This window comes from Sturnus vulgaris, chromosome 5, assembly GCF_052056855.1.
Source record: "Sturnus vulgaris isolate bStuVul1 chromosome 5, bStuVul1.hap1, whole genome shotgun sequence".
Taxonomy (NCBI): domain Eukaryota; kingdom Metazoa; phylum Chordata; class Aves; order Passeriformes; family Sturnidae; genus Sturnus; species Sturnus vulgaris.
In genome coordinates this window covers 72,840,684-72,865,908 of record NC_142247.1, presented here as the reverse complement: position 1 = coordinate 72,865,908, position 25,225 = coordinate 72,840,684, and the positions used below count along the sequence as shown (strand labels likewise).

Here is a 25,225-nt window from a genome sequence, read left to right as displayed (position 1 = left end):
TGTCAATCCCTCATCTCTTCTTGGACTGGATTTTTAATGTTTCCTTACCAAAATGTCCCATAAATCAGTCCCATCCATCCACATTGTTATTCTAAAGTCCAAACTCTTCCAAAATTCAGGAGAGCCCCTGAATTTTGAGGTTTGTGCAGCAGCACCTCAAGAAAACTCAACACGGCCTCTTCTGTCTTCCACAGCCCCAAATAAGCAATTCCAGCCATGCAGGTGTGACTAATGAGCCTCTAATTATCCACATAATTAAAGATGAGGCAGTGGCAATTCCTATAGTTAAGCCTTTCTCCATAAACTTCTTTCAAGCACAGAGATATAAAAATGTTAGAAAATTTCCCTAGACTTTAAAATTTCCACTTAAAGCTGAGCTCAGCTAAAACGTGGTGAGATTCAGGCAGAGTTTTCAGAGTTATTTTCCCCCAGGGACAAGGAGCTACTTGGAACCTGCTCCTGCCCTTCCTGATGCTCTGAGAGAGCAGCCAAAGAGTCATGACAAACCAGAAAAATCTTCAGTTTAAAAATTTGGCAGTAATTAACAATATTTTTATACACAAATGTAAATGGTGGCTGCAGAAACCACCACGGAAAAGCTTATTTTGAAAGGAAGGAAAAGAGAGTTAAATTTTAAAAGTAAGAAGAATAAGATCAGCAGCTTTTTTGGCCAAGTTCTACAAATCATTTCTCTCTTGTACAACGAGGAGGGCTCTAAATAATTCTTGCATGGGGTCTCAAAAGAAATTACACCAAAATTTCCCCAAGCAGAGCATCAGCTTCATCCTCAGTCACAGAATGGTTTGGGTTGGAAGGGACTTCAGGGATCATCTGAGAGCCCAAAGAACACTTCAGCATTTTGGGCACTGCATTGTGCTCAAATTTGGGGTCTTCCAGAGCTCTGTCGAAGCAGCAGGGTCTTGTTGTTTAGATTTATTTTTCCCCTGACAGTAGGAAAGTCTCTGAGCTTTGATTTAAAACTGAAGCTAATTGAAGGGGTGGCGACACCTTTCCATATTGTAATTTATTCTCTTCACTAAAAATGAATTCACCTGCTTGCTGTAAACTTCACGTGTGATTTGGGTTTAGAACCAGTTCTAATTATGGCTGTAGTCAACAAGAATTCAACAAGACACTTTTCATGGCTCTGGAATATGAGCATCTGAAAGGCTCACACTCTCCAAGAGATGCCAAAAGCCATTAAAAACCTTTCTGTGCCTCACTCAACCCTCTGGGCAGGTTAATGGCATTGATATATGATCTGATCCAATTTATCAATTCCAACAGACAACCAGGAGCCACACAACCTCTCCAGACTGGTCCATAAAACAAATAACAAGAATATGTTACACTCCTGGCATCAGAAACTAAAATTCTGCCTTCTGACCCAATCTAAAAAAAGCTCGTTGTCACTGAGTTATCAGCACTGTAACTCTACAAATTCTTCAAAACAGAATTGTTTCCACAGCAGTGCTAATGAGAGGAATTTAAAAAGGAGTTTTTATCAAGCTGATGTTTTCCTTGGGAGTGATTTTCCACTACAAATATTGCACATAATGAAGATGCACACTTTACTTTTCTGTCATTAATTCCCTTGGGACAATGATCACGACAATGTGAAGATGAATATTTCAGCTGGAAGAGATTCCTGCTGGAATCTTTTTTTTTTTTTTTCCAAAAGGCCATTTTCAGTGAATTCTGAGGAGCAGCACAAACACAGTGCTCAGTTGGCTCCCACACCTTGCTATTAACATAAATGGGGCTGCAAAACAATTAGAGACTTGGCCATACATTTGTGATAGAATTAGTTCCATACATGATTTCAAAGCTTTGCACCTGCATCAGCTTAATTGGACTCTGCTACACTCGAAATCACCAAGCTGAATTTTCCGTATTCCAAGTCATATTTTCAATTAGGATTTTTTTTTTTTTTAATTTTTTATCTTTTTTTTTTTTTTTTTTTGCAGCAATCAAAGGGCTGGGACTTGAAATATCCTTACCTAGGTTGGTTTTCCTGGGAAATGTTCTCCCCTCTCTGGTAACCATTGTCAGCCACCTGAGTGGTGGAACGCTTCACGATCTGCTTGAGCTCCTGCTCCAAACGATCCTGGATGGCTTTCACTGTTTCTGGGATTTTCTTCAGCTTGGCCAGCCCTTTGATGAGGATTCCCATGAAGACAGCACTGTTCTCCTCTGGATCCAGGTCTGTGTCCTCTTTGGTTTCCAGAAGGCTCGAGTCTCGCACTGGAAAGAGATTTTAATCCCAGATTTTATCCATTGAACCCAACATCAGCACGGGAGCTCCTCTGGCTCCACAACACATGGATGAACAAGGAAACCAGAAACACTTGGATTTGGGGGGGGATTTTTTGGGGGGAACACTTGGATTTTGTTTTCTTAGGGGCTTCCCTAGACATAAATACAGCAGCCTGCACATTGGATTGATTTGGGAACAAGTCATGGGGTAAATTCTGTGTTAGGAAATCGAGGAAGTCTGGTGCAATTAAAATAATTCATAAATGAGAATGTCCTGAATGTGTTTCAAGGAGCTAAAACCCCCTCAGTTTTTTCTTGCTGTTTTCTTCACAAGAGAGGAATTTTCATTATGAACACTATCAAGCTTTAGAGACTGCTGATGGATTCAGCAAAGTTTATGCTGCTGAAGTGACTGATTGTTTGATTTTATCTTTTTCTGCTTTATTACGTCTGTCAAGGGCTTGATGAAGTTACTCAAATCTTCCAGCAAGGCTTCTAGATGGGTAAAGTGAGAAGAATTAGAGAGGATATTGCAGACAGGGTCTTGAAGTAACAGGGATTGCACAGGAGAAATCCTGTTGCTAAGCGACAGGGGATGGGAAAGCAAGAGACACTCTGCTTGTTTTAAGGAGGTTCATTAAACAACATTTCTTAATTTACAGATAACACCCAGCAACAACAAAAGCGTGGCTCTGTTAAAGACTGGGTGAAACATTTAATAAATATATTTAAACACTTATGTGAAGTGAGTGTCTTCAAGGCAAACTGAATTAAAAGCATCATGGAAGATCTAGAGCCACTCTGTGCCATCCACCACGCCACATCCTTGGATCAGAATTAAAACCCAAAGGCTGTTTCATCTGACTGGGGCTGAGCTCTGCAAAAGCTCTTGGGTGACAGATGACTCCCATGATTTCGACTCCTCAACGGATTTTTTTTTTTCCTTCTAAACTTTTCCAAGAAGCTGAAGAAACGTCCAGAGATGCAGCAGAGGGATGGAAGGAACATGGCAGGGGTGAGGAATGGCACAGGGAGCTGCCAGGGCTCTGACCAGAGGAGCAGCACCAGTGCTGAGTTAGAACAAGATCAAGAAAACAATGGCCCAAGGATGGTGGCAGTTTATAAATAATCACAAAAAATGGGTAATGCTCCTCTCAGTGCCACTTTGCACCAAGCTCAGCCTCAATCAGTCACGAGGCTGCTTTTTTCCTGCAGTGTGATCCCAAACTCTGCACCTCTGGCTCAAACCAAGCTCAGGGCTCACATGGTCTCACACCTGAACCCAGAGCATCAGGTGAGAGTGAGGTGAGAATGGATTCCAGCTCTGGGAGAAGAGAAAATTCCAGAGAAACCTCAGAGCCCCTTGCTGGGACTAAAGGGGCTCCAGGAGAGCTGGAGAGGGACTGGGGACAAGGGACAGAGGGACAGGACACAGGGAATGGCTTCCACTGCCACAGGGCAGGGATGGATGGGATCTTGGGAATTAGGAATTGCTGGCTGGACTGGAATTGCCAGCCCTGGATCCCTGGAATGCCCAAGGAAAGGTTGGACACTGGGGCTGGGAGCACCTGGGACAGTGGGAGGTGTCCCTGCCCATGGATGGGAGGGTTGGACTGGATGACCTCTAAAAAGGTCTTTCCAAATCCAAAATATTCCATGATTCTCTGACAGTGAACATCAGGAAGATCAAGCAGTGCTTTTTTTTCTCTCTCACACTCACTTCTTTCAATTAAATGTGAGCAAGTTAGAGGACAAGCAAATAGAAACACCCAGAACACATTAATTTTAAAAAAACAGCAAAAAAAGCAAGGATAATATAAAGATATTTCAAACAGCAATTGGAATTTAATAACTGGATGCAGAACTATTCCTGCTCAAAGCTGTGCTCCATCACAGACCTTTCACCCCACAGAGCTGCAAAGGACTTTGTGGCTGCAGGCCTGGTCTCTGCCCACTCTGTTATTTTATTTGTTATTCTCCAAAACCCACAGCAAAACTCAGGCACAGACACAAAAAATGAGCTCTTTGTGAAAAAAAACACTGGAAATGCTACAGGAAGCAAGGTTTAACCTATTATTAAAAAAAACCCCAACCTAAATATCTTGTTTCTCTGAGTTCAATGCAGGTATTTCCCATCCTCAGCAGCCTCTCAGAGGACAGGTCCCATCATGAGGCTGCACTCCCTCTAGAAGCAGCTTGTAAATTCTTCTTAATATCCACAGTGAACACCCAAGAGTGAGGAAATGGAGCTGCAGCCAAAAGTGAGGACAGCATTGAAGAGGAGTAAAAGCAGCAATCTTGCTGAGAACTCTGCCAGCACGCTGAGACAAACACTCTCCCATTTTCAAAAAGACCAAACCAATTTCCAGCATCCTCAAATAGTCAGGACATCGATTTACATCTCTTCCAAACAAGAGCAAAGGGAGCAACTCGATATCTGGGAGCTGCCCCCAGGTCTGGAGGCTCTGTCAGATCTGTTTGATAGAACAGTGGGAACAGTTTGCACTGTGCTCCCTGCACATTGTCCCTGTTAAACAGGAGCCCTGGGTAGCTTTGGGGGACCATTTATCTGTGAGATCTGACAAGATTCCAGCCCTGGGTAACTGAGGATTTTCCTTTTCTCCTGTCTTTCACCCTTCAAACATCCTCTCCTGCCATTTAATGTCATCAAGGGGCTGTTTGACCACAAAGCTTTGGCCCAGGAACAAGCTCCTCCTGTCCCCTTCCTCTTCCAGAAAGGATTCAAAGGATGCAGGCATTTATTAAGGAATTCACCTGGAAAATTGCAGCCCCATGTGCTGCTCCCTGTGGCCAGAGGAAAGCTGTCCCCAGAGATCAGCTCCCAGAAGGGAGAGCTTTGTCTGTATTTACTCCTAAACTGGGAATATGAATGACTTCGTTATTCTTTGGTATTGAGGAGTTATTCCTAGCATTGATTCTTGGAAGGAAGTGGTGAGAGAGCAGATCTGCCACCTTGGGCTGTCCAGGAGCCTGGCTGAGACTCCCTTGGGAGGCAGAGGAGTCCAGGAAGGCTGGACATCCTTCAAGAAGAAAATCCCAAATGCACAGGAGCAGGCAGGACAAAGAACCAGCCTGGCTGGACAGACAGCTTTGACTGGAGTTCAGGGGAAAAGGAGAATTCCTGGCATTTGGAAGAAGCTGAAAGCAGCCCAGGAGGAACAGAGGATGTTGTGAGGTTGTGAAAGGAGAAAATGAGAAGGGCCAAAGCCCAGCTAGAACTTAACCTGGTTATGCTGTAAAGGACAATAAAATATTTCTATAAATACAGCAGCAAAGGTGGGCCAGGGAGAATCTCCATCCCTTGCTGGATGTGGTGGAAACAGCCAACATTTCCATCTCTGACAAAAGGAAGAGGCTGAGGCACCAAATGCCTTCTTTGAGTCTTGAACAGCAAAACCCTGTTCTCAGGGCAGCCAGGGGAAGGCAGGGATGGGGAACAGAACAAAGGGAAATGGTCAGTCCACACCAGCTGGACACTCCCAGCTCCCTGGGACAGATGGGAACCACCCAAGGGCTCTGCAGAGCTTCCCAAACCTCCAGCACATCAATCCCACCCAAATCAGTGAGTGCTGAGGGTGCCCTGGCTCCCTTCACCAGGTCACTGATGAAGGATAAGCAGCTTTATCCAGGAAAATGCTCTGGGAAAAAAAAGGCTGGACCAAAGTTCAGGTAAACCTGACACATCCCCAGCCTTTCCCTCCTCAAGGCTGGACCAAAGTCCAGGCAAACCTGACACATCCCCAGCCTTTCCCTCCTCCACTTTGTCCAGGACCAGGCTGGCCAAGCAGGACCTGCCTTTCCTGACCCCACTCTGACTGGGCTCATCCTCTTGTCCTAACAAAGGCTGCAAACGTCTTGTGAAGCAGAACATTTAAATAAATCTTATCAAAAGCATTCTAGGACAACAGCTTGAGGGAATGAGGATTTTGCCACATTCTCTCATAAAATTGCAGCCATTTCACAATTTTTTCGTCACCAAACCATTTTTCATCTGAAAATGCTCAACTCTGTGTTCAAGCAGGCAAAAGTGGAGCTGTGGGTTAAAGCCCAAAAAGCTGAACCATGAGCATCAGTGATTCCCCACCTCCAGCTTCCCTCATCCCTGCTCTGATGATCCCTACAAAAATCTCTGTTCCAACTGGAATTTATTTGCTCAGTGCTGCCCTTTCCCGAGGAACCAACCTGCTGCAAGGAGCATTTTCATAGCTCTGCTCTGATCCCTAAAAAGCCAACTTTGGGAACTCATTTAAACAAAGCAGCTGAAAAAAAAAAAAAAAAAAAAAAAAAAAAAAAAAAAAAAAAGGCTCTTGGGTCTTGTTTTTCATTCCAGTGAACAGCCAAAATTTGCTGCTCCTCATTATGAAGGTTTCATTATCCACGGGCTTTTATGGGAGTCTTGTAAAATTTAATGTACTATTTTCCATGATTTATGTCCTTCTGGTGATCTCCTTTGTACCTTCAATCCTTCCAGAGAAAAGCACACGAGTTCCTGGTGGCCCAAAGGGGTAATTTCAGATTTGAAGGAACATCACTTGTTAATTCCTGGTGCTGAATCCTTGTTCTGACATGTTCAAGGAGCTACAAATGGGCAGCTCCTGCAGAAATGGATGATTTCTGGAAGATTTGGGGAATTTTCTGCTCTGCATCACTACCAAACCCAGAAGAAAACCCACTTCAAAATCTCCTAATCTACACAGGCATGAAAATCAAGTCTCCAAATAAAAAAAAAAATAAGTGCACTGTAGCCAATTATTTGATGTTGGGACCACACACAGGAACAATTCATGAAATTATACAGAAAGAGCAATTATGTGTTACTTTCCTGGCTTTCACCACATAGATCTAAAATCTCCTTAATTTTCTTTTTCCTTCCCCAAACACATCCCCAGATCATTATATTTAAAGAAAAAAATGATAAAGTCAATTTACCCAGCTGGTGTCAGATCCTCAGGTGAGGTTCATAAGAAGAGAAGAAATCTTTGGAAGATTTATTGAGCATATTTGGAGTAGAGACCCTTGTGACAATGGCATTTTTTAGATTCACCTCAAAAATTGAACATTCCAAGCTCTGGCTCCTGCAGGGATTCTGCAGGACCAGGTTTAGAGGTCTCTGATTCTTGAAAAAAGAGAGCCAGGAGCAGTTCCTAGACCTCACCACACTGCCTGGCCCTACAAACTCTTTTTTCTCCAAAAAAATCATTGAAATAAATTAGCAATTCAGCATAAAATCTACATATGCCACCCATAGCAGTATTTGTTGTCACCACCAGCTCATTTTCTGCTGGATTTCTAAGAAGCATTGTCCCAAATTTGCCAGGAAAGGGCACTCCTGGGTTTGTGAGAACGTTTTAAAGTTCCAGGAAGAGGCTGGCAAAGCAGGAACCTTCCTAAATGCCCTTTCAGAGTACAGAAAATTCGAGCAGAGAAATAGAAATTTATTTCTCTGAACTGGCATGAAGGGAAAGTGTTACTGGTGAGCTGCCACATCTCCAATCCTCAGGTGAGCATTACCAAAGGGTTTGTTTATTTTAATTGCTGCAGGAACAGCTTTAATTTCCTTATAAAGATTCTAGAGCACAAGGTAACATCTCCTGTGGGAAGGGAGTGCAGGAAAGACTCCGAATTTTGGCATCTTTGCTGGGATGGGATGAATGAGTCAGTGCTTTAGAATGACACCCATTAATATGCACAGACACTTTGTTTCATCAATAAAAAGCCAAAGAACTTAAGTGACTGCAGGCAGAAACAGCTTTTGTTATGCATAGGCATAAGTTTGAAATTCTCTGCTAGTTGTGCAGTCCTGGAAAAGGCTACTTTTAAATAAAATTACACGGGGAAAAAAAAAAAAATCTACATAAGTACATTGTGCACTTGAAGCTTCAGAACCATATGCATATTTTATGTGGATCAAACGTTTTCTGTTCGAATTCACATCTTTGCCAGGCTGAGGGACACTTGCCCAGCACTGAGTGATGCAGAGCACAAGGAGAAGCCAAGGAAGAGATTTTTCTGTGAAGAACAAGAAGAGATCTGCAAAAAAATAAAATCAGGAGGGGCATCTCCTGCTCTGTTCCCCAGCCTCGAGGTGGGAGATCACATCAGCTCCATAACTTCAGACCTTTTGGTTTTTTTTTTTTTACTATACAGAAGAACAGTATTTTATGGGGACAAAATAGCAGACACGATAAATATCACTGAAAAATGAATATTTTAACATTTAGAGGCGTTGGAACTAGATGGTCTTTCAGGTTCCTTCCAACCCAAACCATTCTGCTTCCAGTGGTGAGGCTGGGATTCAGGTTTTTGTGGTTTTATTTCCTCAGTTCCTCAAAATCTTGTCATCTTTTGCAGGAAAACTGAACTGAACTTCCCACTGATCACAGAGCAGAACAGGAATTCTTAAGTTTTGCCCTCTGGTTCTTCTCTTCCAGATTTTGAGTGACCCAGGCTCTGGCAGTTTGTGACTCCTCACAGACCTCCAGGACACAGAAAAACCCACCCCAGGCTCCAAGACCAGCCTGGCAGGAGCAGAGCTGGAGAACAAAACCCTTCCAGGAGCAGAAGATAAGAGTAATCAAATGGAACAATCTGAGAGGCAAGAGTGACAAAACTCGAAACAAAAGGACAGAAGAATTAATAAGGCTGAAAAGAGAAGGGAAGATTCTCTGCATTTGAGGAATACTGAAACAGGTTTGAAAAGGGGGAAGAGACTGGAGGTCACTTCTGTATTATTCATCAAGGACAACCCCACTTATTAATCTCCTGAAACAATACAAAGATTGATTTCTCCTCTTCCAAAGCCTCAGGAAAAAAAAAGCACCAGTGAAAGAGTTTTCCTCGGTGTTTGTCACAGTAACACGAATTAAAGATCAGCCCCAGATTATTCCTGTGTACAGCCAGACCTTTAGTCAAAGTTACAAAGCTCCCAAAAGGAACAGATTTGACCTTTTGGCCCTCATACAATAAAATAACTTCAGTAATATCTACACAAACCTGGCTGCCTGCAGTAAATAATGCTGAGGAAACCACCCAGAACAAACCCACTGCAAATCTCTGCTGCTCAATACCAAGAACACAATCAAGGTGAGAACAGGCACAGAAAACTGAGTGTTTTTAACTGAAGCTGGTGGGGGATAGGAGAAGGAAAAGATGATTTTCCATGAGGAAAAAAAGCAAGTTTTGCCTCTCTGGACACAACACCAGCTCATTCTGTGACACTGCACAAATCACCTCCCTGGTTTTTGTCACTCCTGGGCCACGAGGGGATGAGTTTCCTCCTCCTGTTCCAGCAAAATCAGCTGAAGATCTACAAATAAATATATATGGATTAAATACTCACTGCTGGAGCTTCCAGGAGTACTGAACTGAGAAGTCTCAAGGAATTTCCGAGGTGTAGATAAATTAGTGACATCCATCAGAGGCACAGGAGAGGAGTCTTTCACAAGGGACCTGTGTGAGGGCAAAGAATTAAAGCAAACAGTTCATCATTAGTTACAGTATTTATTCACAACAAATAATCCACTTATTCCTTACATTTTAAGAAATAGATGTTCCCATTTCCAAGACTTCTGTCAACTTCTTAATCCTCCAAGACTTTATTCCCAGCAGAAACTTCCACCTTTTCTCCTGCCCTTCATGTGCATCCCTTCCCAAATGAACCTCCTCACTCAAAAATTAAACATTTGGCCATTTTCATCATAAATTCACATTGTATTAGTTGCCAAAAATGTGTCACACTGTCCCAGCTGCTAGATGTGGCAGGGGGACACAAGCAAGAAATCATTTTTAGGAGAAAGAAATGTAGAAAGCTCCCACAGTGGAGCTCAGGATGTTTGCTCAAGAGGTCAAAATGCTCACGGAAAAATGAAAAAAACAAGGATTAGGATTGGAATCCTGCAGAAGAACCACCCAAAGCAACAAGCCACCCTTGCTGCAAGAGTTCCTGTTATCAGATATCCACAATGTGCATCAAAGAAAGTGAAAAAAAAAGAGAATCCAGAGTAAGAGAAAGGTCCCTGCAGGAGCCCCAGAAAAGTGCAGTTAATTAGCAGCCCCCTAGTCTGGGTACACCAAAGCTTTGTGGCTGTTTTTAATTAAGAAGATGAGTAAGGAAGAGACTGATGACTTGCTAGCAACCCTCCTTCCTAGAAATCTCAATTTCAATCAATCTCTTCTGTCATAAATTCATTTAATGCAAGTGGCTATCTTGCCCCACATTTTTGGCAAGCAGATTTTTGTATTCGTTCTCACAATAAAATGTTCATTTATCTTTTCTCTGCATTTCTATCGAGTGCTGCCTCCCCTTTTGCTCCCCACCTCTCCTACTCTGCATAAATTATCTCCCAACACTGTGTCTCTCTTTTTCAGCCACTTCCTTCCTTCCTTCCCTGCAACAACTCAAAGTTAGAATTTGCAAAATCAGTCAAAATTAGCCAATATTAACTGAATTTCCACTGACCACAGACACCAACCAGGTAAGAAGTTTTGAAACCTTTAAAACACCTTGGAAAAACATCCAAACCAACACATTTCAGCTCAGACATTTAAGAATTGTGGCCTCCATCTCATCACCTTGTGGTTGGTTGGGAGGCTTTTAAAACTTGGGTATTTCCTAGAAAATGAGGAGTTTTTCCCTGACCTGAGCCTCATGACCATGACATTTGTAGGAAAGGGATAAATAATATCAGAGAAAGGAGAGAATGCACAAAGGAGCTGTGGGAAGCAGCAAAACCCCAAGAGAAGCAGCGAGAAAAGTGAAAGAACATGGACAGGCCAACAAATCTGAATTTTTTGCTCCCCACAGCCACAATCCTGAGGGATTTGAATGCCAGAAATGCAAGTTTGGGTTGTGAGCTGCTGTGTGTGTGCCAGGTTTGTGGCTGGCACCCTGTTGGAACCCTGGTACTGAGAATTTAGGACTTTCTGTGCTAACAGGAAAGCACCATTTTGACCTGAGGCCATGGAGAGGACTTCCAAAACTGAGTGATAAAAATTAGAATCACTGGTGTGTAGTTTGAATAGAAGTGTGTGATATCACGTGGTGGGAGATGGAGGTTTTAGGGCACAGGTTTCTTTCTTCTTCACCTTCTTCTTCATAGGTCTAGGTGGTTATTTTGTAATTGGATACAAAATGCTGCACTGTGGGTCACGGGTGATTGCTTATTGGGTTAAAAGTAAAAATAATTTAGGTGTTAGTTCTTAATTGGACAGTTTAGGCTTAAAAGACCTTGAGAGATACATCACCATTTTTAGCTTGTTAACTAAAAGTGCTGTAGAACTCACTGTAACATAGATAAGAATTAATAAACATTGGAGTCTGAACAAGAAACAGCTCTTGAACTTTTAATCCCTGTCTTAGGTTGCAATACAGGATGTCACCAGGGGTGTGTATTCTATCACCATCTGTTAACCCAGCTGGGGCAGTGTTCTTTATCTTTTCACAGCCCATCCTCCCTCCAGGAGATCTCTCCTGTTAATGGGCCATGGAGTCCCAGTGCATGGCTGATAAAATTCCATCATCCCATTGGGTCCCACTAATTAACTGATAGAATTCCATCATCCCATTGGGTGCCAGTGCATGGCTGATAAAATTCCATCATCCCATTGGCAGATGCTCCACCCAGGGGGAGGAGCCAAGCATTTCCTACCCAGATAAAATCTGAGATTTGGAACAGCAGAGCAGCCTTTTCCCACTGGATCCCAGAGGAAAACCAGAGCCTTCCACATCATCCCTGGAGCTTTGGAGGAAAACTGCGCCTTGTGCAGGAGCCCTGCTCCAGCAGAACCACATCTGTCACTGCAGGAGGATGCAGCCACCATGGAATGAGACTGCACCAACCCTGACTGACTGATGGGGGCACCTTGGATTCTGGCTCTGGCTGTGTTTTGAGTTTGTTTTTTGTGATACTGTATTTCTGTTTTAACTCTCCTAGTAAAAAACTGTTATTCCTATTCTCACATCTGAGAGCTCCTTAATTTCAAAATTACAATAATCTGGGGTGACGGGGTTTACATTTTCCATTTCAAGGGATGCTCCTGCCTTCCTTAGCAGACACCTGTCTTTCAAACCAAGACAATCTCAATTCTGGCAGACAGAAAAAGGAAGTGAGAAGGTGGCACTGTCCCACCCCAGCCTGGCTCTGTCCTTGCCGCGCTGCCCCACGCGGTTGGTGGATTTGATGTAGAGGTGCCGGTGCAGCTCGTCGATCAGCACCAGGTGCAGGTTCATCTTCTTGCTGTGCAGCTCCAGCCTCAGGTCACTCAGCCCCTCCACCTGCAGGAGGGGACCCTCCAGGGAATCCACTGCTGACACCTGGTGGGGTGGGGGGAAATGGGACAATTTTTAGACATCGATTCGTTCAACTCTCGCCATCAATTAATTCAATTTTGCAATTCCTCTCTTGGATTAGGGGAGTCTCTGAATCCCAGGATGATTCTATCCTTAAAATCCTTCTAAAGCAGGAAATCTTGAAGCAATATTTCTTCATTTCTATTCCCAAATTATGTAGAAGGGTCCAACACCCAAATAACTCGGATTTAATGCGCAGCCTTCAAATATTAAGCATGTGTATAAAACAAGTTAGTGAAAACACAGTTCTTTAATAAAAATCAAAGCATGGTTTATCCCCAAATAAGAGGATTATTAAATAGAGAAGTGTTAGAAGAAGATAGTGACAATGGTGTTTGATGGTTGTTATTCTTTCCATTACAGAAGCACCAAAAAAACCCCATTATTCCAAATTCTACAAATAGGGAGAAAATGGCTTAAATTTAATTTGCTTAAAGTCACAAGTGAAAAAGCTTAGGAGGCCTCAACTTTTAGGCTACACAAGGGTTATGTCCTGGGCTACACCATTAGAATATTTAATAGAAATAATATTATTAATTTTATAGAAATAATAAGCAGCTGACATCCCATGGGCATTAAAATTTCCTAATTTCCTTTTCTATCCTAAAAATAAAGGTGGACAAAACCCAAACACAGACAAAACCCACCAGGAATAATGAATCAGTGCTTAAAAGCAACTCTCACTGTGCATCCCTCCCAGTTGGTTTTCTATTTAACAGAGATTTCCAGTTACTAATAAATAAATGATGGCATCCCTCTGCAGCTTCCAAACCCTCAGTGCTGATGTTGTAAGGAACTGGAAAGAGCATGTTTGGCATGCAGAGGCTTAAAATAAAATTTAAAAACCCATTCCCTGCTAACTGAGGATGCTGTCAGTGAAATAAGACATTTGCTTGCGCTTCAGGATCTCAGTTCAGAACAAACCTGTCAGCCAAACATTAAAAATTAAAAGCAAAGATACAGTGAGCAGCCAGCCCAGCCTGGGCTGCTCCCTCAGTACCAGTAAATATTAACTCTGCTGAAAGAAAGAACATCCATCACCTGTGCATTCCTGTGCTGGCCTCCCAGCCCAGAAAAAACCTGGAATATTCATGGGACAGCCAGGCTTTTTATATTCATTTTTAAACCTCCTCATTTTCCACACAACACTGTCCATCCTCTTTCTTTCCCAGTATCCATCCGGGAACAATTGGGAAAGTTTGGCCATCACAGATAAGAAAACCACCCCGAGGATGAAGGAAAATCCCAATTTCCTTCTCCCCAGAGGAGGTGGCAGAGCTGTTGGGGAAGTTTGGCCATCACAGATCACAAAACCACCTCGAAGATGAGGGAAAATCCAAATTTCCTTTTCCCCAGAGGAGGTGGCAGAACTCACACAAGTGGAGCAGCTCAGCAGACACCACGTGGGAAACTGGCAGAAGTGGAAATGTTAATTCCTCTCTTTTTCCTCTGGCAGGTGGAACATTATTTCCCCAAATTTCCCCATTCCAAAGGCACCTGAACCCCCCCAAATTGCTTCAGAGGAGCTCCAAGGCCTTGGGAGCTGATCCAAAAATCCCACCAGAGCAAGGAGCAGGAGCAACACTTGTCATACTGAGAAACTGAGAGATGAAAAAGCAGCCAGAAAAGAAGTGAAATCCAGAGCAAAGTGATTAAAAAAAATTCCAAGACATCCAGGAAAAGTTTTATCTGAACGGGAATTTAAACTTTCCACTCAGCTCTGGTTTTGTCTTGCCAGTTCCTAAAGAGTTAATTGCTCACAAAAAAAATATTAAGGCCAAAATCCAGCTCTCAAGGACATATTTTAAAAATAAAAAAATGGAATATTCAACCATTTATAATACTCATGTTCATGGAAGTCAAAGGAAGGTCTCCAGTTGGTTTAGATGGCAACAAATATAAATATTATGCTAAAAACCAAACCAAACATTTTTCCTTTCTGCAGTTTTGCTTACAAAAAGATGATTTAGGTCTCCTGGCAACGAAGCAGCACCCAAGATTATATTCCAGAATTTAAAGAAATGAGATTAAAACTTTTGTGTGCTGGATAAACCAGCTCAGAAAAGCATAAGCAACCAAAAGGAAGTAAAAACATCAATTAAAAAAATGCACAAAATTAAATCTACACTGAAGGCAGATCAACAGTGGGACTTTAGAAGAAACTTTTTTGACTTGATGCCCCCACACAGCTCCTAACACACCAAAATTTGGATTATGCAAGAGATGCCAACCAGCTCTCCCTAGTTTTTAACACTCCCATCACCTGCTGGCTGCATCCAAAAGGACTAAAAGATGTGGAATTGGATAGAGAGAGGAAAAGTTTTTCTTCAATACTCCAGTCATTAATGAGAATGGAAAAGCAGCCCAAGAAAACCTGGAAATGAGATGTACAGAAGGGCTACAAGTGGTTCAAGGGCCCAGAAAAAGCAGCTGATGCTCCTTCCTTGCTCTTTTTTTCTACACACACAGCTCAGTTGAATGGAAATAAAGTGATTTTTGTTTGTTTTTCTGCAGGGGGATCGTGGCATTGTGCTAGACTAGTTGGACACAAAAGATAATTACAGGTAAGAGAGCTCCCCCACATTAATTTTTTGGCAGGGGCTGGGGTGCAGAGAGGAGCCACAGCAACACAGAGCAGCTGGAAAAGGAATCAACAATAAACAAGTTGTTATTCTTGTGAAAAAAAAACTGCTTTACAATGAGCAAATTGTACCAAAAGAATGGGCAGTCCCCACCAGCACCTCCTTTAATTCTTGAATTTTCAGCTCTCTCATTGAAAGCTGCTCATGAACACACAATAACTGTAATTTAGTCAAACACTAATTAAAATATTGGCCTGGATTAGCAGAGAATTTGGCTTAGATGATCTGATAGCAATTCCTGATGTTCCAATCTTCTTATCTCTCTCTGCTTATTAGTACCTACAATAAGCAAAGAGCCTTTAGGAAATAGAGATGAAATAAGCCTTAAAAAAAGAGCCGTGCTTTGTATAAGCTAAAAATTGCAAGTTTATAGAAAATAACCGTGGCACCAGCACCATTAGGCAGCTTGTTTAAAGGTCACAGGCAGTTTATAGCAGGGCTTAATTGCCTTAAAAAGAAAACACAGCTAAACACTTGCTTAGTGTAACAGGCAATTTGGAAGGGTTTAATTCAGCATTTTACAACAACAACCTAAGTGCTAACAAGGTATTTGTCAAAATTCTTTCTTTTCTGACTTCAGCCAAAGTTTTCCAATCTGCTTACAGTGAAATCTATTTATTCCCTCAAAGGTTCTGCTGAACCCCCACAAGCCTGGAAGTGAGCAGAGATAAAGGGAAAAGTCTCAGTTAGAGGATTTTTTTTTTTCAGGGAGAGGGAGAAAAAAAACCAAAATAATGATAGAATCAAAAAATCATGGAATCATGGAATGGTTTGGGTTGGAAGGGACATTAAAGATCACCCAGTTCCCATGGGCAGGGACACTTTCCACTATCCCAGGCTGCTCCAAGCCCCATCCAGCCTGGCCTTGGACACTTCCAGGGATGAGGAATCCACAGCTTTTCTGGGCAACTTGTGCCAGGGCCTCACTACCCTCAAAAGGAAAAAATTCTTCCTCAATTATTAATTATTTTACTAGAAAACCAAATCCTTTCTGGCTGGGAAACCAGTCTGTTCTGAATTTCAACAACAGATATGAAAACATGAACACACAAGTGAGAAAGGTTAAAAGAAAACAACGTGGTGGGTCATAACTTGAGATAAAAAAAAAAAGTCGTACACAAACACAATCTGACAAAAGGAGAAAAGCTGAGCCCTTGGAATAAAAGAGTAAATAAATAAAGCAACAACCCAGAAGGTTCCAGCTGCCTCGCTGGTGAATACAACAATGCTGACATTTAAAAGGAGAATTGATCTGCTGCTTTTACAAGGGACTCACTTTCACAAGGTACAGGAGAGGAAAATGACTAAAAACCGGCTTAAATAAGTGTAGGCAGATCTAAACGAGCAGGTCACTGAATTCCATTTGCAGCTGACGTGCAGGAGATAAGGACTGAGCCTGGAAACTGCTGGGGAACAGGGAAGTCCTCACACTGCAGCTTCTGGGACTTGGCAGTGGGCAAAGAGACACAACATCCACAATTCTGATCCCTCTCTTCCTTGGGAGGAAAAAGAATTCCTAGAGCAGCCCCTGGGTCCCTGGAAGTGTCCATGGCCAGGCTGGGAGCACCCTGGCACAGTGGAAGTGTCCCTGTCCATGGCAGGGGTGGCACTGGATGGGATTTGAGGTCCCTTCCAACCCAAACCTGTGAACCAGAGCGCTGTGAGAGGCAGAACAGCAGCAAGAAACACTCCCAGGTGCCACCAAATCCTTGTGCCACCAAATCTCTGTGCCACTCAATTTCTTTGCCACCAAATCTCTGTGCCACCCAATCCCTGTGCCATCAAATCTCTGTGCCACTCAATTTCTTTGCCACCAAATCTCTGTGCCACCCAATCCCTGTGCCACCAAATTCCTGTGCCACCTAATCCCTGTGCCACCCAATCCCTGTGCCACCCACTGTCTCAGCACAGGAGCTGTGACAGACTGAGCAAAAGCCATGGAAAAAGCAACTTGAGGAAAGGGAGGTGAATCAATAAAGCTGTTGGACATGGATTGTACCTGAGAGCAGTGAGAAAACATTTATTTCAGCAGGGTTGGTTTGTCTTCTCTATTTTTACCCACCTCAAAACTCCAAATCACTCGTAAGTTTATTAGCAATAAAATAAACAAGGAGCTCCTGAGTTTAAGGCTGCAAAATTCCCACTTTTTTGATGGACAATGCAGAGAATCATGGCTGGAATCACAGAATAACACCCCAAATCCAAAAATCTGTGAAGCACCTGGAGCCTCCACTGCTGACAACACTTAACAAGTGTTAACCTGATTAAACCTGCTGTACACTGCATTTCTATCTTTTAATTCCAACCTTGACACAAGTTTTATCAAGGCTGTTTTCCAGCTCTAGATTTGTTGCAGTATTTTGGTTGCAAGGTGAATCAGGATGAAGTTGAAAAGTGATGGGCCAGCCAAATAATGGGATTTAAGGAAAACTTTAGAAATAAGAAATCCAAAGGTTGGGAATTATCTGCTGCCAAATTGCCACAGCACAGCCTGAGGTGGCATCAAGATAAATCAGTGAATAGGAATTAGTTAAAATGAGCCTGAACATAAAAACCACTCTGGTGATCTTAAAGCAGAGAGTCTTCAGGTAAAAATCATGGAAAACAGGAAAAGCAGAGAGATCAGTGATGATATTCCTGATAGCACTGCCTCCTTCTCCCTAAAACCAGCAAAGGAACCCAGGAATGAGGATTAATGAGGAGCTGAAGGACAGCACTGGGTGTTAACACCAAGGATATTCAGGCGAGGGAAGAAATTGCTCCCAATTTTGTTCACTTTTAAGAATCTTTTAAGAATCAAGATGCAAAAAGCGAAGAAAGAGCTATAAATTATGATTATGATTTTGGGAAGAGCTGAACTCACTCCTCTTCGTGGCATGAAAGGATTTGTGAGCAAAAGATGCACAAAAAGGGGGAGAGGTTTGGAGAATCACTTTGAAAGATTCTGAGCCACAGACACACAAAAAAATTGCTCAGTTAGCAGGAAAACAGCTCATCCTGGGACAAGAAAACTGATCTGAGGGGGGAAGGAGAGAAAAAAAATGTTTTAACAAAAGTTAAAAGGTTATTTTGGGCAAACCTGCTCTGAAACACCTTAACACAAAGGACAAACAGTTTTTATTTTTCTGAAGTGTTCCAATGGCAATGACCAAACACTGTTTTCCCTCTGCAAACTTTTAAATATTTATAAAATTATGTTCCTCACTTGCTGTCCTTTCCTCCAGCTACAAAAATTTAATTCTTTTGCATTTGCCTCAGTCACCCATCAATCATTCTCCTTCCTCCTCCACTCGCTGTAATTCATCAATGTCTTTCTAGCAACAAAGTGCTGGAACCAAAAGTGATGCTCGAGGAAGAGAGGGACTAAAAAAACAAGACTTTTATCCAACTGCTCACTTGGACCCGAACACAAATTCTGCAATTTCTCCACCACTATGGACAAATGACTTCCCTGAAATGGCAGAATTGTCTCCTGGCATCACAGAATTACCCAAGACTTTTTGCTTTCATTTCTCATTTCCATTTTCATCCCAAATGTTTCAAATGCTTTAGTAAAACTGAATTTATTACACCTTTCCACCAGCTTTAAAGCTGCTTTTTCGAAGTAATTCAATCAGATTTATCTGGATTATTTTATAGTGTCTCATAGCCCTTCAACAATTTTTTTTCATGGTGTTGCTGCAAAGTTTTACTGGGGATACAATTCTGTTTTACACCTCAGAGTTTAAAAAAGAATTCCTGGAAAGACCAATGATTATTGGAAAAGCATCCTCTGTATTCCAACTCTGCTCCACCTTCATCACAACCTGATTTTTTCTTATTAAATAAACTTGGGCTCAAGCACGTGGCCATGCAAAGGAGGCAGCTTTGGGTGCTGAAATTTCATGCAACAGACTCTCCTGATAATGCAAATTACAGCAGGAAAAGAATGAGAGCAAGTCATTCATAACTGTGCCCAGGGGGGAAAAAAAAAAAAAAAAGTTTGTAAAGGACAGAAATTCCATGTTCTAATGGGTTTAAAACTAGGCTAAAGTTGATTTTAAAAATAATCAAAGTAGTATTTAAGGAAAAAAAAAAAAAAACCAACAGGAATCTAAAAATAAAAACCCCTAAATCTTTCTGCATAAAGAATTTACCAGGATTGTACCAAACTCAACCTGGACAAACCAAATGCTCTCAGATCCTCCTTGTGACCTTTCAGGCACACAAAGCCCAGGATTTCCATGGGTTTGTGAATCACCAGAACATATTCCAGGTATACACGGAATTAACAAAAAAAACCAAAGTGCCTCTTTCTCACCTGTCCCTCGCCTTAAGAAATCAGCACATCTGCCAATTATTAATAATTAAGAGAAACCTCACATGAAATGAGATACAACCCTGGAGATGGGCACTTGTCAAAAGAGAATTTCAAGCCGAGCCAAAATTGAAATTTACCTATAAAATCATTTCTACAGAATCCCAAACAAACCTCTTATTTCCACTTACTTAATTCCAAAATATAAAACTCATCCGTGGCAGCACCTGCAATCCCAGTGCTGCACTAAGGAATGAGCAGAAACAAAATGAAAGTGTTTGTATTGATTTTCCTTGTTCCAGCTGAAAGGCAGGCAAGTAAATAAAATGCAGGCTGAGAAGTGCATTGTTATTTTTATTTATTTCATTATTCCAGGCTACTTAAGGTATAAGAACTCTGCTCACTCACTACAAGGCAGTTTTAATTGAAAGATTCTCCTTGTGCCATCCTGAGGAAAGCCACAGGTGGCAGCTGCAGTCAAGTAATAAAAATCAAATAAAAACTTCTCAGCCATGCCCAGGCTGAAAGGCTTTTCCAGAGGATGAACATGGGAGTGCACAGAAAAGTGAGGAGCACTGCAGGTTGTTGAGGAGGAAAAAAAAAAAAAAAATCATGGAATGGTTTGGGTTGAAGGGATCTTAAAGCTCATCCAGTGTCACCCCTGCCATGGTAGGGACACCTCCCAATGTCCCAGGGGATCCAGGGGCAGCCACAGCTTCCCTGGAATGAGTTGCTTATTATGGGATGAGAAAGAAGAGGGTAAATATTTTGAACATCTCAGCTCCTGAGAAAACATTTTAATATTTTAAAGCTTGGCTCTCTATTCCCACAGCAAGGGGAGTTCCTTGTCCTCACTGTTCTCCAGGATATCCCTGACCTGCTGAATTTCTCCTCTGTCTCCTTGTCCTGTGCCACCTTCATTTGTTTTCCAGAGAAGTTTTGGCTGCTCTTGGATCCCTGGAAGTGTCCCAGGCCAGGCTGGATGTGGCTTGGAGCAGCCTGGGACAGTGGGAGATGTCCCTGTCCATGGCTGGGGTGGCACTGGGTGAGCTTTGATGTCCCTTCCAAGCCAAACCATTCTGGGATTGCAGGATTTCTGCACAGCATTTCCACTTATTAACACCCCTTCCACTTCTACCACCCATTCTGTTGTCACCCAATCACTCAGTGATGTTGGAAAGTCCTGCCTTTTTTTTAAAAAAAAACCAATTTTTTTGTAAAATGCCAAATGTGCAGTGAGAAAGCAATCAGCTTAATAAAAAAAAAATCATCCTGCTATTACATGAGAAAGCAGAGCAGGGTATAGAAATATAAAAATATATAGAAATATAAAAATATATTATTTTCCTGATATTAAAAACCTGAAGTCTTTAACACTGGGAAAGAAAGAAAAGTAGGTGTTGGAGCATTCCCTGCTTCTGGAGAAACAAAATATTGACAGCTTTTTATTTTCTGGGAAAAAAATACAGAGGAGAAAGATGTGCCCATGAGGAAAACAAAATTCCTCACTCTGTAACACAAGCATGGGGGAAGTGAAGTGAAGAAAAATCAAAGGGCTCCATCCTTTCTTCTTCCTACCTTCATTCTTCCTTCTTGTCTTCCTAATAAAAACAATTAATTCAGCTGGAAATAGCAATGACCCTCCCTCTTATTCCATGGACAGATTTCTGCACTTTCAGTGTTTATTACCTGCCACAAGGGCAAATCCAGACATAAAACCAAAGTAGCCTAAAGAGTTTTTATTTAATTATATGACATGACCTTGAATTACTTTATTCAACAATATTTCTTCACTGTTTCCAGCATTTCAGCTCTTAAATTATAGAAACAAATGGCAAACATTAAGTTTTCCCTATGGGGACCTCATGTGTCAACAGCAGAATCAGAAGAATTAAAGTAACAGCACAGATCTCCACAATCTTAAGCTAATTAATTTATTAATTACTATGCAGAGCATAATCAATGCACAGCCCAGTGCTGGAGAGACTGGACATGAAACTGTTTCCTCCAAGGGTGAATCTCCTGTCCTGGTCACTGCTGCTCATCTCTGCTCTGGCTTCTGGTGGTGTGGAGCATTCCCAAAACATCTCCTCTGGAAGAACTTGGATTCCTCATGGCAGCAGCCAAACTCAGGCTTGCAGGGAGGTGACATCAAATCTGTCCCTGGCCCCTGCTCTGCTCCTCTCCCTGGAGATTGTTCTTAGGAAGCTCCTCCTGGGTCACAATTTCCCCTCAATAGCAGATCACAGAATTGGGGAATTGTTGAGGTTGGAAAAGAACCACCATTGGCCCATGTCCCCAAATGCCACATCCACGGGGTTTTAAATCCCTCCAGGGATGGGGACTCCACCACCACTGCCCTTCCCACACGGAAATTCTCCCCAATATCCAACCTGAGCCTCCCCTGGTGCAAATCTGGGCCATTTCCTCCTCCTGTCCCTGTTCCCAGATCCCAAATCCCCCAGGCTGTCCCCTCCTGTCAGGGAGTTGTGCAGAGCCACAAGGTCCCCCCCCTGAACCTTTTTCTTGTTTTACATTAAACAAAAACCACCCACAAATGGCTGCACGTGCACTCAAGTGCCCCATAAAAGTGAATATTGCTGTCAGTAATTCAGCCTGTGATAAAACAGCTCCATTTCAGGCAAATGTACAAACTCACTCTATAAAACAGGCACATAAAGAAATGGAAAATGACTAAAATGCATTCCAGCTCAAACAGGCATTTTATCTGTTCCAGACACTCCCAAATTCTCCAAAGCTTCACAATTCAAAGGATGTTGGAAATGGGCTCTTTTAGACACCCTGTAATGTGCAATTATAGGACAGCAAACCTGATCCTACTGCCTGTTATCCTGGAATTATCAAGATGCTGGAGGAACAACTGATATTTGTGTGCTTGTTCTGGCTGGATACAGAATCAGAAAGAAAAAAAAGAAAAAAAAAAAAGCTGTCACTTAAAAAAAAAAAATTTAACTTCATACAAATGTAAGCTGTCACAAAGTACCTCTGCATTGTGTTTATCCGACTGGGAAAAGCTGCCAGTCTTTTATTAACAATCCTTGCCTGCATTACTCAGTCACTGCACATTAGAACCAGCAGCTGGAGAGTTTTGAGTGATAATGAAACCTGTAACAAGCCATCCTCAGCCTTCTTTTCCAAACAATGAGGGAATTAAAATTTCAATTTAAATGCAGAGGTTTGAAACACGCTTCAGTGGCAAAATTACTTCAATTAATGTGAGTGGAATACAAAGAGCAGGCTGCAGGGATGGGATGCAGCAGGCTGGAATGATGCCTTTGGAAGGATTGCATGCAGGCAGCACAGGGCTCTAAAGGTCTCATTCTGACTGTATGGATCACAGGGCTACAGGAACAGCATTAATCAGGGCTGTAATTGCAAGGTGAGGGCTCCAAACTCCTGGTTTTGGGCTTTTTCCTGAGCCATGAGCAGCTGTTTGCCTCGAGGAATGAAAGCAAAGGACAGGCAGATCTATGGACACTGTGCCTCCCTGACACATCAAGCATGATTTTACATAATATTCCTATCATATCAAAGGAATTATCCCACAGCCAGTGAGTGATTACAACACTCACAGAGCTGTGTTAACACAAGATGGCAAAAGCCAATGAGCCTGCAGTGATTTTTGGCCAGGGAAAAGCTCCAAATGCAGGTGAATTACTGTTTCTTTATACAGGCACATTTGTCTTCAAATGAGAACTGCAAGTGTCAACGAGTGGCTGAAATTGAGTGTTCAATTTCCACTTGAGGTTTCTCTGCATTCCTTGATATATATTCAAAAAAGCCCATGAACTAACAGCTGCTTTTTGTATCATTATTATTTGATTTATTAGAAAGCGTTTGCTATGCTGAAAACAAAAAAAAAAAAAAACAAAAAACCAACCAAACAGAGAGCAGCAACAGAAATGCTGCAGAAGTCTATAAATCAGAGAGATCTAATGCTGTCTCTCTCTCTCATAGCCACAGGCAACTTCACCCAACCACACATTTGTATACACATAAGTGTTGATATTTAAAATAAACATACACAAAATATTGCAAACCAGGAAGATATCAAATATACAGGTTGAAAAGCGTTTCTAAAGCATAATGTATGAGAAATCTTAAGCAAGGTAATTTTTCTTCTTACACTTACTAACACAGATTTCAAATAGGAAATAGATTACTTGTCTGGAGTTGTTTGGTTTTTTTTTAATGGAAAAAGGAACCCATGAAAAAAACCCCAAACCAAGCAAACTGGTGAAAAAAGCACCAACATTTCAACTCATACTGATGACAACTGTGAGTATCATGTTTTGGTGCCTACACTGAACACCTAATTTACAACTGAAAACAATTGAAAACATCAGGCAAACACCACACTTGGATTCTCCCATTTCTGGAGATGTCCCAGGCCAAGCTGGATGGGGCTTGGAGCACCCTGGGACAGTGGAAGGTGTCCCTGCTCATGGCACTGGATGAGATTTCAGGTCCCTTCCAACTCAAACCATTCCATGATCCTGTGACTGCAGCAGGGCTGGCACAGGGGGAGGAACAGAAAAACAAAAGGAAAATGATTGCAGAGTGAAACCAGACACGAGGATGTGACAGCAACAACAAAAAGCAGGTGGGGTTCCACGGGCCATGGCATGAGAGTGGCATCCAGCTGTGGGAAATGTAGCAGAGGGAACAAGGTAAGTTTTACAAAGTCATATTGAAGGTAAAATAAAATAAAGCAAAAAGGAGGAAATTAAAGTTCAGGGTGACAATTTCCAGCTTTTTCTCCTGTTGGGTAATGACTTATTAAAAAGAAGTGAAGAGGCACAGCTAAGAGAGACAACAATGGACTAAAGTGGAAAAAAAAAAAAAATCAACAAAATAAGGTAATGAGAAGATGGCCTTAAAGGTAATGTCTGGTAAAAAGGAGTAAGAAATTGAGGCAACACTTCTGCCTCCACTTTTTAATCACAGAGTGGTTCAGGAGGGAAAGGACCCTGGAGAATATTAAATCCATTCTCTGCCCAAGCATGGACACCTAGAGACATGTCCAGTGTGGAGCTGTTAATTTTCCACAGAGGGAGACTCCAAAATCTCTCTGGTTTGAACACTTGTTCAAGTGTTCAACCATCCCTACAGTAAAAATGGGCTGGTTTAGGGTCAAATTATTCCTTTTGTTTCAGAGTGTGCCCATTCCTCTCCTCCCATCCCTGGGCACCACTGAGGAGAGTCTGGCTCTGATTTCCATCCACTCTGCCAGGAAACAATAATAACCATCCAAAACATCTCCCTGAGGATTCTCTCAGCCTCTCTCCATGTGTGAGATGCTCCTTAACCATCCCTTAATTCCCCACTGGGCTGGACCCAGTAACTCCATCTGTCTTTACTGGAGAGGCAGAACTGGACTGAGCACTCCACATGTCAGCATTGAGAAGAGAAAAATCACCTCTCTTGTTTTTTATTCCTAGAAAACAGTTCCAGGAAAGGAAGGACTGGAGCCTGGTAAGGAAATGTGCTTGTTAAGTTTAGAAAAAGAAAGAAATATTGTAATTAGAGAAGTCCAGAAACCTTCTAACTGCTGCACAAGACTGGAACTGAAAGGCAAGCTTATAAAAGAGATGGAACTGAAGAGAAAAAACACTTGATGGAAGGGAGAAAAAGAGATTA

The 25,225-nt window shown here is 42.1% G+C and overlaps 1 protein-coding gene across 1 annotated transcript in view; it reads right to left on the bottom strand.

Annotated features, from left to right (window-relative positions):
- Positions 1 to 25,225, bottom strand: part of EXOC4 (exocyst complex component 4) — a 309,923-nt gene that overhangs the window by 262,295 nt on the left and 22,403 nt on the right. Inside the window, exons 4-6 of the mRNA XM_088165994.1 lie at positions 12,405 to 12,589; positions 9,617 to 9,726; positions 2,001 to 2,244 (exon numbers count right to left, since the gene is read on the bottom strand). Of these exons, the coding sequence (XP_088022120.1) occupies positions 2,001 to 2,244; positions 9,617 to 9,726; positions 12,405 to 12,589 (539 nt within the window). The remainder of the gene's footprint in view (positions 1 to 2,000; positions 2,245 to 9,616; positions 9,727 to 12,404; positions 12,590 to 25,225) is intronic.